Raw genomic sequence first — 15,574 nt, 5'->3', positions numbered from 1 at the left:
TTCAAAAAAAAAAAATCCTTATTTATTTATTTTTGAGAGAGAGAGCACAAGTAGGGGAGGGGCGGAGAGAGAGAGGGAGACACAGAATCCTAAGCATGCTCCAGGCTCTGAGCTGTTGGCACAAAGCCCGATGCAGGGCTTGAACTCATGAGCTGTGAGATCATGACCTGAGCCAAAATCGGATGCTTAAACTAGTCCAAGGTGCCCCTTGAGAGACTCTTTTTATTTTGTATTTTTATTTAAAAAAAAAATTAAGTTTATTTATTTATTTTTGAGAGTGGGGGCAGAGAGAGAGGGAGAGAGCAAGAATCCCAAGCAGGCTCCACACTGTCAGCACAGAGCCCGATGTGGGGCTTGAACTCACAAACCGGGAGATCATGACCTGAGCCAAAAACAGGAGTCGGACACTTAACCGACCAAGCCCCCCAGGCACCCCAAGAGACCCTTTTTAAAACATAGATCAGGGGTGCCTGGGCGGCTCAGTCGGTTGGGCATCTGACTTTGGCTCAGGTCATGATCTTGTGGTTTGTAGGTTCAAGCCCCACACCTGGCTCTGTGCTGATACCTCAGAGTCTGGAGCCTGCTTCGGATTCTGTGTCTCCCTCTCTCTCTGTGCTCCAACCCCTCTCGTGCTCTGTCTCTCTCTGTCTCTCAAAGATGAATAAATGTTAAAAAAAAAAAAAATTAAAAAAAAAGAACATAGATCAGATCCTGTCATTGCTCTGCTTTGAACTTGCCAGTGATTTCCCATAATACCTAAAATCTAAACTCTACTCGAAAATGTCTTCTTCTGTTCCTTAAACAACACTAATTTTGGATTTTGTGTAAGGGCCTTTGCAGAAACATTCTCTCTGCCTGGAATGTTCTTCCTCTTAGGGTCACATTATTACATCCTTACTCTCACTTAACTTTCAGTTTAAATTCATTTTAAATATCATTTAGTGGCGTTTCTTGAAGATCCCCTTTAGAGTTGCCCAGTCACTCATTACATCATTATACTGTCTCCATATAGCGCTTATCACATCTGATATATTTATATGTTTATGTATTCATTGTTATTATTCATTTCCCAAACCCGCCATTAGATTCTAAGTGTCATGAAAATAGGCGTGTGGTCTGAACGCATACAGTTGTATCTCCAGCCTTTAATGCAGTTCCTGGCACATTGTCGATTTTCTATAAAATTTTGTTGAATAAATGAATGAGCTTCAGACTCATATAGATACTGTGGGGCCGAATATTTCCATATGATTCCACCCATCAAAATTTACCTTGTCTTTTAGTTCATTTCTCTTCCCTTCTACTGCTACTGTCTTAGCTTTGGCCACCTGCAGCCCTTACCTAGAGCTTGCTGACTGATTTTCCTATCTGCAACCCTTGCTCTTTTCCTGCTACTCTGCACATTTATCCCCTGTGGTCTTCATAACGTGCACATCTGTTCAGGGTACTCCCTTGCCCTCTGCAGTGGCTTCCTTTGCCTTTAGGATAAAATTCAAGCTCTGTAATGTGACAATGTGAGACCCTCCGGATCTGCCTCCTGCCAGCTCCTCTGCTTCGCCTCTGCACACCCACCATTCCTCACATCCACATTCCGTCACTGCTCTGAGGGGAATTGTCCACAACTTGCAGCCTCTCACAAGGTCATGGTCTTTTCCTTCCTCTGTACATGATGGCCCCTTGGCTGGGAACACTCCGGTTTCACTTGGCTAATCCAATTTCTTCTTCAGATCTTAGCTCCTGCAGAAATCTTTCCTGAACCCTAAGTATATACAAGGTGCTCCTTCAAAGTAGTGTCTTAGCTAGAGTGTATACCCCAGCTTGTATACCCAAACTGTATACCCCAGTTTGCCTGGGATGGTCCAGGTATACAGTTGTTCATTAGGCTAATTACTCATGTAGTCCCTTTCACTCTGAATAGTCTCCTTTTTCAGATGATAGATCACATGATCATCCAGGTTTAGCACCCTCCACCTCTCCATCACTGTACTTACCACATTCTATTGTAATTGTTTAATGTCTCTATCGAGCTTTTTGTAAGGGAGCAAATGAAGTATTTGGTGACTATTAGTGTCTGCCTCAGGTGCCTTTTGGAAACCTGTCTTTGGCCCTTCCTCCTCACCTTCATCCCTGAAAGAATCTATCTTTCTCTATTGAGCTCCCTTAATACTTTGATTTTATTTGTTTCATTGTGATTATCATATTCAACCTTACGTTTTTCTTACTGAAGTGAAATTCACATTACATAAAATTAACCATCTTAAATTATAGCTCAATGGTATTTAGTACATTCCTAGTGTTGTATAACCATCACCTCCCTCTAGTTCCAAAACATTTTTATCTCCCCTCAAAGAAGACCCAATACCCACTTAGCAGTCACTCCTCCCTCCCTGCTGCTTCTTTCCCCTGGTAACCACTAATTTGCTTTTTCTCTCTATAGATTCACCTGTCCTAGACATAGCATGTAAATGGAATCATACAATATGTGACCTTTTATTTCTGGCTTCTTTCACTTAGGATGTTTTCAAAGTTCATCCATATTGTAGCATATATTAGTACTTCATTCTTTTTATGGCCAAATAATCTTTCACTGTATGGACATACCACATTTTGTTTATCCATTCATCTGCTGATAGACATATGGGTTGTTTCCACCTTCTGACTATTGCAGTAGGGTGCTATGAATATTCATGTATAATATTTGATATTTGTTTGAATACCTGTTTTCAGTTTTTTCCACACTGGCGGCACTATTTTACAATCCTACTAACAGTGTACAAGGGTTGTAATTTTTCCATGTCTTGCCAATGTTTGTTATTTTCCAATTTTTTGTTTGTTTGTTTATTACAGCCATCCTTGTGGGTAAGAAATGGTATCTTGTTATGGTGTTGATTTGCATTTGCCTACTAATTAACTTACGTTGAACATTTTTCTTCCCATGTTTTGAACATTTATATAGATCTTCTTTGGAAAAATGTGTATTCAAGTCCTTTGCCCATTTTTGAATTGGTTATCTGTCTTTTTGTTGTCGAGTTGTGAGAGTTCTCTATGTATTCTGGATAGTAGACCCTTCTTAGGTATACAATTTGCAAATATTTTGTCCTATTCTATACATCATCTTTTCTCAGCCTTATGTTGCATATTCTTATTCCCCTTTTTGATTGTAAGCATCTAACGGGTAAGGACTGTACCTTATACATCTTTACAGCAGACTCATTCAGATAGTAGGAGTTTGTTGAATAGGAAAGACATTTGTCAGCACTTACCCTTTAACATTAGAACATGGTGCTTTAGGGTTTACACCTTACACCTCAAATACTGGGTGTCTTCTCTATGTTGTAATAATTGCCAGTTTGTCCTTTTTTTCTCTTATACTAATGGCTATTAACAGGGTTATTTATTTTACAGCTTGGAGCTGCCATTGGCTTTTTGCTGCCACCAGTTTTAGTGCCCAACACGCAGAATAACACAGATCTTCTGGCCTGTAATATCAGCACCATGTTTTATGGAACATCATCTGTTGCCACGTTTTTATGTTTTTTAACAGTAATTGGTGAGTGAATTTTTTCCCCTATTGCTTAAATAGATAAATGCATGACAAACACATGAAAATAAAAATAGCTAACCCTCAACATTTTTATGCTAATATCTCCAGTGCCATTTGCTTGTTTCATTCTTGCTGTTGCCCTTGTTCAGATAACGAATGCTACAACCCTAGGGATATGTTATGGTCGGCTACATCTATTTAAATATTGTAAAGGTTTGAACACTAATTCATCTAATTTACCTCCCTACTAACTTTTCTTCCCTGATGACTGTTGTTGCAAACATATTAGCTGCCTCCTCTTTGCATACTCCTCTACGTGTTCTGCATCTTATGCTAACATAGCCAGGAACAAGTTCTTCTCATGCTTTAAATGACGCAAATAGGCTACAACTTTTTTTTTTTTTTAACAATAAATCCCTCCAAGGATCCCCATTTTAACAATTAACTGGATCTGAAAATGTTGACCGGTGCACGATCCTGGGCAGCAGCAAGCTGTTCAGCAGAATCTCAGACCGGCAACTGTCTGCTTGTTAGGCCACTCCAGCAAAGCCCTGCTGCCTCCAGTCGTCACTGAGTCCTCTCGTCTGGGCCTGTCTCTTGAAGCAGTCAGTCAAAATCAGCTGCAAGCAGCCATCAGCAGTTTGGAAGAAGGTTTGGGAAGGTCTGCTTTTTAAAATTTATTTTTTTTTTTTTAATTAAACTTTTAAATTTTAATTTAATATTTTTTAGAGAGAGAGAGGGAAAGAGAATGAGCAGGGGAGGGGCAGAGAGAGAGAGAGAGAGAGAGAGAGAGAAGGAGAGAGAGAGAGAGAGAGAGAGGGAGAGAGAATCCCAAGCAGGCTCCACACTCAGCATGGAGCCCAATGCGGGGCTTGATCCCACGACCCTTGGATCATGACCTGAGCCGAAATCAAGAGTCAATGCTTAACTGGCTGAGCCACCCAGGTGCTCCTAAAGTTTATTTTTAATGGGAAACAATTTTGATTTCAGGCAAAAGGATAGGTTTTTTAAGTAATATGTTTGCTAATATAACTATAATATTGCCCTTTGGGCACTCAGTATTGTTTAAGACTCAGTATGTCTTAAATTGATTTGAAGAAGAAAGCAACTTTAAAGTAAAAAGGCCATCTTTTAGTCATTAACATTTACATCAAGTTGCATTATAGCTGGAGTTTAAAAATTTATAGATTAATTTTTACCACGGCTATAATAGTAATGAAAAATTCAAATTTTGTGATCTCCAGATATGAAATCTTTAGTTTTCAAAGAAATGTAGGCTGAAGACAGTTTTGATAGAGACTGCCTCTATAGGTGAACTGCCCATATATTTAATCTCCCAAAGATAATGAACAAAATACTCTCTTGGTAGCATATAAAGTATGCTGACACGTCCCACCTACTTACGGTTGGTTTTTATGTTTCAATTAGGGAGTGACACATTTGCCTGTACAGACTACTGAAAAAGGACAAATTATCCCTGTACTATTTTAGCAATTTAACAAAGATATAAACAAAATCTACAGTTGGCCCTCCAACAACATGGGTTTGAACTTCACAGGCCCACTTATACATGGGTTTTTTACAGTCCTGTAAATGTATTTTTTCTTCCTTATGATTTTCTTAGTAACATTTTCTTTTCTCTAGCTTGCTTTATTTTAAGAATACCAGGGGTGCCTGGGTGGCTCAGCTGGTTGAGCGTCCAGCTCTTGATGTTGGCTCAGGTCATGATCTCGTGGTCGTGCGATGGAGCCTTACATCGGGCTCTGCACTGAGCATGGAGCCTTCTTGGAACTCTCTCTCTCCCTCTGCCCCTCTCCCCTACTTGTTCTCTGGTCAACAGTAGGCTATTAGTTATTAAGTTTGGGGGGAGTCAGAAGTCATTCATGAATTTTCAACTGTGTAGGGGATTGGTGCCCCAAACCCCCACATTGTTCGGGGTTAACTGTTTATTTTTTAAAAGCAAACTCTTAAGTCTACTTTTCTGGTAGCTGTATTTGATTTGCTAAATGAAATGTAGTTTATATACATTGTGCATAAATAGATCCTCTGTTAGCACTAGGGATTATTAAAAATGTAAAACCCTCTTTCCTTTGATTGCTTGTGTTATCTTCACATCAGTTCTGGTTTTCCTTTTTCTATTGTCTTCAGTTGCTTGTCTCTTCGGAAGAAGTGAGAGAACAGGTTCTATATGTGATATCTATACATATGAAATTATGTGTATGACGCATATATGTTTAAGCATATCTATATGAGATGCTACAAAGATAAGATACCTATTTGTCAAGGAAGGGGACAAAAAGGCAATAATAATAGGTGTGACCGTTGACATAGCACCCTGTGTTATTTGAGAAATTAAGAGACCTATTCATGTACATTATTGCTTATTTATGTACTCATGGTCTGAATAGACAGTGGAAATGGAGCAGGGAAAAAAGGACTCACTGTCAAATTTTGCTTGGTGACCTGTAATCTTAATGTTATGATGCCAAGCATAGTATAAAAGCAAGATAATTTACAGTTGTGACCTGAAAGTCTCAGGTTGAAATTGTGATATTTAAACAAAAAATGTACTTGTTTTTCTTATTCCCAAATATTTGTGATTGAGGGAGATATGGGCTATTTTTAAAATCCCTACTCAAATGTCCTTAATCACTAAGGGACAGTCCTACTTCCCTCGAAATTCTACCCATAAATACTTTGGAAGCCCAACCAAATCTGGCAAAGTAATTTGGCTTTGCTGATGCTTTTCAGCAACGTGTCATATACTAAATTGGTATTCAGCAGTCTTTCAAAAATGCTATCTTGAGGCTTCATGCCATGTAACCCTCCTGCCTTCTTCCCTCATGGAACTTACATGTGAATGTAATCCGTCTAGCATTTCTAGGAATTAACCCAAGCCTTCCACTGAATTGCACACTAATACCTCATTCTTCACACCCCACATGATTATACCCTCTGACACGTGGTTGTTTGGTAAGTACTGAACATGTTTAAAGGCACGTTACATGCTGTATCCTTCAGTCTTCACAGCCGTATGAGGACGGTAGTATTATCATTCCCATTTTATAGATGAGGAAAGTGAGGCACAGAACGTAAGTGAATTTAACCTATCCATGGTCACAGTAAATACTGAAGGTGAAATTTGCACCCAGGTACCCTAAGTCCATATTTAAAATGTTATGTATAAAAATAGGTCATTTTAATTTTTATTTAGTTTTGTTTTTGCTCCACTTCAAATTGCTCTTGTATAAGTGGTGATGCTGTTGTATTTGAAAGCTGTTCTTGTGCAGCACAGCAGTAAACTATATCACTTCACTCAAGTGTGCATGTTAAAATGCTTACCATCCTGATTCACTAACATGAGTGAATGAGAGAAACCAAAAGTAATGGCAATCAGCATATTTAATGTTACGGCACTTAAACACATGAATAAAGAACATGTTTGCGTAATTTTACTTTTGATTCTTATGTTCAGGATATTTATATATAGGCTGCTATTGTAAACTTTTAACAGAAATATGTTTCACCCAGGCTATGAGAATTTCAAGCCCTGAGATAAAGTCTCTGACTTCTTAAAAATAAATATTCCTCAAAAAGACGATGTATTTTGTGTGGCATTCAATAATTACAAAATTAGTTTGCAAATGTCACATAATCCTCATAACAGCTTGTTGTTATTTCCATTTTATGAATGAGAAATCTATAGTTGAGAGATAGGAATTGACTTCTTCAGAGTTCTACAAAATATGAGGCAGAGCCAGTATTCAAACCTTTACATGTCTTATAATAAGTTAATATGTGTAATGTCTGCTTGAATCAAACAAGGACAAATAATGAAATCAAAAGGTAATGTTACCTAATTCCAAAAAGTAGAAGTACTCCTAAACACAATAGATATGCTTATTCATCATGGGAGAAAAAGTTTGACTGTGGTGCCCCCCAAATCCTTTGGCTACTTTGGAAAATAACTGCTTTAATAGTTTATTACTATCACTATTATTTATTATTATTATTAATTATTATTATTATTTTGTAAGCTCTGTGCCCAGTGTGGGGCTTGAACTCACGACCCTAAGATCAAGAGTCGCATGTTCTACCAACTGAGCCAGCCAGGTGCCCCGATAGTTAATCATTTTATTGGCTCACGCTTTTGGTGGGAGAAGAAAGTAGAAGACTATTGCTTTTTAGTTTTCAAGGGAGAAAGAAAAGCCATATTTCATCATTTGAGAGAATCACTGCCAAGTGAACAGGGGCAGAGACCCTGTTTTCTGTTCCTCTGTTTCCCTTTCTTCGTATAGAATTAAACCTGACTTTAGTATATTGTGTAGCTAATACAGGCCTGATTTTATCCAACAGGGCAGTTAATTACCTGAAACTAAACGATAACACGTGTATTCAGGAAATAAATTTAGTAGCGTTGAAGATTAATAAGAATTGTTTTCATTTTGAATTGGAGTTCAAAGCTGAGCCTTTTATACTTACTTTACCAGAGTAAATAAAAAAGTAAGAGGCTTAAGACTCACTCAATCCCCATGACTCCTTGTAAGCATGGTTTTTACATTCTGAAGCTTTGTTTTACAACTGTGTGAGTTGTGTATTACCAATATTAATGAAAAGAGATATCTCCTATCTTAACTAGGACACAAAGAGACTTTCAGGAAAGGACAACAGACGCCCTCCACAGTGCAAGGAGCAGATAGGGTGAACGGAAGAGGAGGGATTGCAACAATTTAAACATTTTATGTCTACCAGTCCAGTCCTCCGATGTAAGCATATTAACCAGTGAATATTCATGAGTATGTCTCCTCTTGAATTAGTTGTGACACCTGTAAAAATAGAAGTCTGTTTTAGTTTGATAAGTTTTCAGTATATCATAATTAACTGATGTTTTGGTGAGCTCTGCTGCCATGAATCCACCTGGACCTGTTTCAATTCTAGAGGTGTAATTAGATCAGTTGATAAATTTCATATCAAAACTTAAAAGGAAATAGTTAACTAACTCAAGATAATCTTCTAAGAGTTCAATAACAGGGGTACCTGGGTGGCTCAGTCGGTTAAGCGGCCGACTTCGACTCAGGTCACGATCCTGCGGTCCGTGAGTTTGAGCCCCGCGTCGGGCTCTGTGCTGACAGCTCAGAGCCTGGAGCCTGCTTCAGATTCTGTCTCCCTCTCTCTCTGCCCCTCCCCCGTTCAGGCTCTATCTCTCTCTGTCTCAAAAATAAATAAATGTTAAAAAAAAAAAAAGTTCAATAAACACATTGGTTTGCTTATTTCTGATGTTACCTCCAATTACAAATTGAACTAAATTTAGAAATGGAATTGTTGACTACCTACTATAATAAAAATTAATCTTGCTTAACTGAAAATGGAATAATCAGTGGGCAAGGTTGTGGCGTGTTATTGATGGTTTTGCAGTTAAGTCATGTGAACTGGCCAAATCTCTGAGTTGTAGTCAGTTTCGGGGGACCAGGAGGACGTGCCTCACTTAAAAATCAATGAAACTGAAAGCCTCACTGTAAGACTCTCACTACCTCTTTAAATTTAAACCGATTTAGTCCACTCACTAAACACGTGTATTTAATTTCCTTTTCATGTCTGTTTCCAGCATTCAAAGAAAAGCCTCAGTATCCACCAAGTCAGGCTCAAGCAGCTCTTCAAAACAGCCCCCCTGCTGAGTACTCCTATAAGAAATCAATAAGGAACCTATTTAGAAACGTTCCCTTTGTCCTTCTATTGATCACTTATGGTAAGTGGTTTTCTTTTATTTTCTGCGACGTCTCTGTAAACCTTTGAGCACTGTAGATTATTTTCACTTGATCTAGTGGTTTGAGCTTTAATGAGCTAGGTTTGTTAACTGTAAAAATAATGACGGCACAGTCATAAATTTTGAACTAAAAGTGAAAACTTCAGGATGGATTTTCTTACACGTTTTTAAAACAAAAACAAGTAATAGATCTCAAATAGACAAATTCTGTCAACCTTTTTGAGTTTTCACAGAGTATTTTAAGTCCTTTATAAATTACCGTAAGCTTATGGGAAATGTCACCAACAGCTCCCTTCTCTGACCCTGTGCAAACTGGCGTCTGTTTGGACCTACCCAGTCAGGACTAGACACTAATGCGATCACCTTAGCCAGTTCTAACTTGAAAAAGAATTCTCACCTTTCTAGATATTTCAGGACAGCTGACAGATACTCCTCTGACACTGTGGCCTTGACTGCAGGCACCAACATATTTGCCTCCCTTCAGAGTTTGCTGACAGTTCATTCTTTGTTTTTCTTAAAAACATTTTTTTAATGTTTATTTTTGAAGGAGAGAGAGACAGAGAGTGAGTGGGGGAGGGACAGAGAGAGAGGGAGAGAGAGAGAGACACAGAATCCGAAGCAGGCTCCAGGCTCTGAGCTGTCAGCACAGAGCCCGACGCGGGGCTCGAACTCAGGAGCCGTGAGATCATGACCTGAGCCAAAGTGGGACACTTAACTGACCGAGCCACCCAGGTGCCCCTGTTCTTTGTTTTTCATGTTAACTCTGTTTGTATCAACTGCCAACACCCCTTATTTCTGTCTTGTCTTCAGAAGTCACTCACTGCTGTTCTCTTTTTTACATCTTTTTGGGAGTGCACACCCTAGTACATAACTGTTTTACAAGTGGTTAAAAATTATGCCCTCATCTAAACACTCACCCTTTTACCAGGATTACTTCATCTTTTTTTCTTTTTTTTTAGTACAAATTGTTCAACACCAAAGTAGAGCGTTTAGTATGGTGAGTCCCTGTGTACCCATCATCACCCAGCTTCAATGATCAGCATTTCACCATTCTTGCTTTATTTCTTTCCTCTACTTTTTTCCTGGAATATTTTTTAAGCAGATCCCCAGATGTTATGTCATATCATCATTAATACTTTAGCATGTCATAGTTCCTTTTCTTAATTTTGCTGGTTACTTCTGTTGGTTAGCTTAACCCTAAAACACATAACTGGGAAGTAGAGTAAATACAGTGGGTCATTTTTATCTATAAGAACAAATTCGTTTCTGTAGCCTATCATTTTTTTTTTTTAATGTATGAAATTGATTGTCAAATTGGTTTCCATACAACACCCAGTGCTCATCCCAAAAGATGCCCTCTTCAATGCCCATCACCTACCTTCCCCTCCCTCCCACCCCCCATCAACCCTCAGTTTGTTCTTTTAAGAGTCTCTTATGCTTTGGCTCTCTCCCAACTCTAACCTCTTTTTTTTTTTTTTCCTTCCCCTCCCCCATGGGTTTCTGTTAAGTTTCTCAGGATCCACATAAGAGTGAAAACATATGGCATCTGTCTTTCTCTGTATTGTAGCCTATCACTTAAGGAAGAAAGATTCCTACCTTCTTTTGTCTCTCACTGTTTCCCAAGACAAAACTTTCTTTCAGTCCATTTATAACCAACCCCTTGTCACAGACACACACATACACAAACATGCCTCCACGTGCATATACACTGTTAATACTAGTCTCTGTAATTTTGTGCCATTACTCCTTTTACCTGAAATGTGCTCCTTTTTTCCACTAAGTGATCCTACAAGAGCAAACTTAATGTTTGCCTCACTTATTGTTCATTTTGTTACTCATTCATTTATTTGTTTATTCCATCAGTAATTATCAACAATGACTGTAGAGTAGTGCTCTAGATACTGTGTGGGCTAAAAAGAAGCATAGTATGTGATTTCTTCCCTGAAGAAATTAGAATCCAACTGGGGACATAATATAAACATCTAAAAAGCGAACAACAGTTTAAGAGTCATTTCTTTTGTAACACATCATTTAGTACTTCCTTGATTATACATAAGTGATAAGGTGAAAATTTTTTATTTTTTTTTGAAATTTATAAAGGACTTCCCTATATATTATTTTATCTAACTTTTTTGAGATAGAAATATTATACCTATTTTATAAAGGATCAGAGTTCTCTTTTCTTAATTCTAAATTTTATTTATTTGTACAAAATTTAGTAGGTTACAAAGGATGCATAGTGCACACAGTATAAAATTCACAAGGTACAAAGGGTGTACAATGAAAAACCAGTCTTCCCCCATCTCTGTCCCCAGGTTACCTCTCTGTTTCCAGGGAGTTCCCCTCCCTGGAGACAATCACTGGTATCATCTGCTTCCTTGTGAGGCTGGTATAACCTTGATACCAAAATCAGACAGGAACAGTGCAAGAAAAGAATTATAGGTCAATTTCACTTATGAAAAAAATGTAAAAATGCAAAATAAAATATTAGCTAAGCTACGTTAGCAATTTATAAAAATGACAATACATCCTGGCCGAGTTTGGTTTAAGAAATGATGTTGTACTAAACTGATTTAACACTAGAAATTCATGAATATAATTTATTGCAGTAAAAGATCAAAGAGGAAAATTTGCCCAATAGCTGAAGGAAAAGCATTTGATAGAATTCAATACCCATTGATTAAAGACTTAGCAAACTGCAAAGAAAAATGAACTTTATGAATCTGATAAAGTTTACCTACAAAAACTCTCTACTAGACATCATTCTAAAGGCAGAACCTTAGGAGCAGCACTATGCTTTAAAACAAGGATGTCTGTGTCATCGCTTTTATTCATTATCCAGATGGAAGTTCTGGCTGGCTCACTAACACAAAATTTAAAAGTAGATGAGTTGAAAAGAAGAAAGTTGCTATTATTCATAGATAATATGATTATATACACTATAATCAACTATGTTGATTATCAAAAGTCATCAAACTATGGCCTATGAGTCAACTCTGTTGCCTGTTTTTATAAATAAAGTTTTGTTTGTTTACATATTGTCTATTGCTGCTTTTGAGCTGCAAGGGTAGCACTGAGTAGTTGCATCAGAGACCCCAGCACCTGCAAAGCTAAAGATATTTACTGTCTGGCCCTTTGCAGAGAATGTTTACTGACCCCCTGATCTATAAAAATAATGCAAGAGAACCTACAGATAACTATTAAAACTAATAAGAATGAGTTCAGCAAGATTAGTAGATAATCTGACAATGTGAAAATATCAACTACATTCCTATGTATTTATAGGAATTGTATTCCTTTTTAAAAAGATGTTTATTTCTTTATTTTGGTGGGTAGAGGGGCAGAGAGAGAGGGAGGGAGAGAATCCCAAGCAGGCTCCACACTCAGGGCGGAGCCCAACCTAGGGCTCTATTCCATGAACCATGAGATCATGACCTGAGCCCAAATCAGGAATCAGATGCTTAAATGAATGCGTCACCAAGGCACCCTGATAAGAATTGTATTCCTATAAAAAGATATTTTTATAACAGCAGCCAACACTATAAGATGTCTAGGAAAAAAATCCAACAAAAGAACTTTGTAAATTAGAAAATTAGAACACATTAAAAGACAAGAGAAGACCTCAATTAAATGGAGAGCTATGTTTATAGAAGACTTGAGACTATAGTGATGGCAGTTAACGTTACAGAACCACTGTATTAATAAATGACAGTTGCAGATTTGGATTGACAGAAAAGCCAGATACAGGCACTAATTAGGACACTAAACAGAATTTTCTTGTTGAAGGAATTAGAAAGAAGGGGTTGGGAAAAACCGTGGAGAGTTTAATAATAATCCCCAGGACAGTTGGAAAACTTTCTTGACCTCATAGTCTTCACCAGAGGAGTAAGAGTTAGGGATCATAATTTTGAATGAGTGAGTCACATCCCACCTTTTAGCAGTGCACCTGTCTCCCTCAATGTCTAGTATTATATATTGAAAGTTGGAGCAGAGTTGCACATGGGATGGTCTGGATAGGGACTATACTCCTGAGATAGGTTTTCAGGATTATATACAATATCCAAAACTTAGGAACCAAATAGTCCAAGCTAACATTGTTTTTGAGGTAGGGCTATTTGGAGAAAAATTGTATCCCTTACTATGCCAACTATTGCTACTTGCTATCTGAAACTCAGAAAAATAATATATTCTAGGCTCAGATAACACTATCTCTTGCTATTATAATTCTTATCCAGACTCTTGCTCTCCTTACTCCGGTCTGGAATAGATTCAAGATCCCATAGGATACAGCGCAGTAGAGGACCCCCAGGCCAGAGCACAGACCTTCTTTGTTTTCCTTGGCCTCTCCAGGCTAACCTAGCTGGGTCCCTATATATTCCTGAACTCAATGGGACATGAGCAACACAGGCCAGTTACTCAGGGTTTTTTGATATGATCTTTAGATAGCTATAGGTCTCCTTTTGCAATCTTCTGTATACACAGGGTTTGTAATGGAACTTGACTACTTCTAAAATTCCTGTGAGAGAAGTAAGGGCCAAGAGCAAAGATAATTTTGTTGAAGACCAAGTTGAGGGCGCATTCTTATATCAGGATATATAAAACAATGATTATTAAGATGCCATGTAGGGGTGCCTGGGTGGCTCAGTCGGTTAAGCGGCCGACTTCGGCTCAGGTCACGATCTCACGGTCCGTGAGTTCGAGCCCCGCATCGGGCTCTGTGCTGACAGCTCAGAGCCTGGAGCCTGTTTCAGATTCTGTGTCTCCCTCTCTCTGACCCTCCCCCGTTCATGCTCTGTCTCTCTCTGTCTCAAAAATAAATAAACGTTGAAAAAAAATTAAAAAAAAAAAAAAAAAGATGCCATGTAAAATCAAAGGACAGACCATTAGGTTACCGCAACAGAGTAGAGATCCCAGCGATCTACCCCTGTGTCTGTTTGCAGGCTAGGTTGTATTGTAGCAATGAAATTCTGCCAAAAAAACCTCAGTGGCCTAACACATCAAAAATGTATTTATTGCCAATACTACATGTCCATTGTGAATCGGCAGCAAGGCTCTGCTCGTCAGTTAACTCAGGGATCCAGGATGACATCTTGGCACAGGCTGTTGTGATTACTAGGGCAGCAAATGGGTAACGTCACTTTTGCTCACATTTAAAGTCATATGGCCATGGCACTAGGTACCTGGAAGGAAAAAAACCACTCTACAGTGATCCTCCCTTGTGCCTAGTTACCTCTTCTGTGGTTTCAGTTACCCGCGATCAACCGCAGTCAGGAAGCAGGGGTAACTCCTTCGGGCCTGTCCACAGAAGCTCAGCGGTAGCCTGACACTCAGTCACACCGTGTCATTCACCTCACTTCATCTCATCACATAGGCACTTTGTCTTTAATCCACAGTAAGACGAAAACAGTACAATAAGATATTGAGAGAGACCACATTCACATAGCTTCTATTACTGTATATTGTTATAATTGTTCTGTTCTTTTATTAGGTACTGTTGTTAATCTCTTACTCTGCCAATGTATAAATTAAACTTTAATATAGGTGTGTATGTATGTATAGGAAAAACAGTATGCATAGGGTTGGTGCCCTCTGCAGTTCCAGGCATCCACCGGGGGACTTGGAACATACCCCCTGCACACAAGAGAGGACTGCTGTATTTGCAGTCATCTCCAATGACTAGAAGGTGCATATATGAAAACTAGATGTTTGGTACAAGAGAAACTATACAGCCAATTGTCCTGGGATAATTGAGCAATAAAGTCAAATTAGCTCTCTATGTCATACCATGAACAAAAAATGAATCACAGTGGATTAAAGACGAAAGGGTAAAAATTAGAACTTTAAAGTTTTAGAAGCACATGTTTTAGAAACTGGCTTTAGTATTCTTAGAAAGAATTTCTCATGTAAAAAACACAAGGGCACCTGGCTGGCTCGCAGAACATGCAGCTTTTGATCTCGAGGTTGTGAGTATCAAGTCCCACATTGGGTATAAAGAGTGCTTAAAAATAAAATCTTGGGGCATCAGGGTGGCTCAGTCAGTTGAGCATCCAACTCTTGACGTCGGCTCAGGTCATGATTCTAGGGTCGTGGGATCAAGCTGCATGTTGAGCTCTGCACTGAGCATGGAGCCTGCTTAAGATTCTCTCTCTCTCTCTCTCTCTCTCTCTCTCTCTCTCTCTCTCTCTCTCTCTCTTTCTCTCCTTCTGCCCCTCTCCCCCACTTAGACTCCCTGTCTCTCTAAAATAAAAAAAATAAATGGGGCACCT

General features: G+C 38.6%; 1 protein-coding gene across 2 annotated transcripts in view; it reads left to right on the top strand.

The window, feature by feature from the left end:
* The window catches only part of FLVCR1 (FLVCR choline and heme transporter 1), a 37,295-nt gene that overhangs the window by 2,672 nt on the left and 19,049 nt on the right, over nt 1–15,574 (top strand). The window contains exons 2-3 of one of the 2 annotated variants that reach the window (XM_060643858.3): nt 3,406–3,550; nt 9,150–9,290. In XM_060643858.3, the coding sequence (XP_060499841.1) occupies nt 3,406–3,550; nt 9,150–9,290 (286 nt within the window). The remainder of the gene's footprint in view (nt 1–3,405; nt 3,551–9,149; nt 9,291–15,574) is intronic. The other variant, XM_060643859.3, reaches the window with a different exon arrangement.

The sequence above is a fragment of the Panthera onca genome, chromosome F1, assembly GCF_046562875.1.
Source record: "Panthera onca isolate mPanOnc1 chromosome F1, mPanOnc1 haplotype 2, whole genome shotgun sequence".
NCBI classification, from domain to species: Eukaryota; Metazoa; Chordata; class Mammalia; order Carnivora; family Felidae; genus Panthera; species Panthera onca.
The sequence above is the reverse complement of the archived record's forward strand: the minus strand, read 5'-3'. Positions and strand labels throughout refer to the sequence as shown.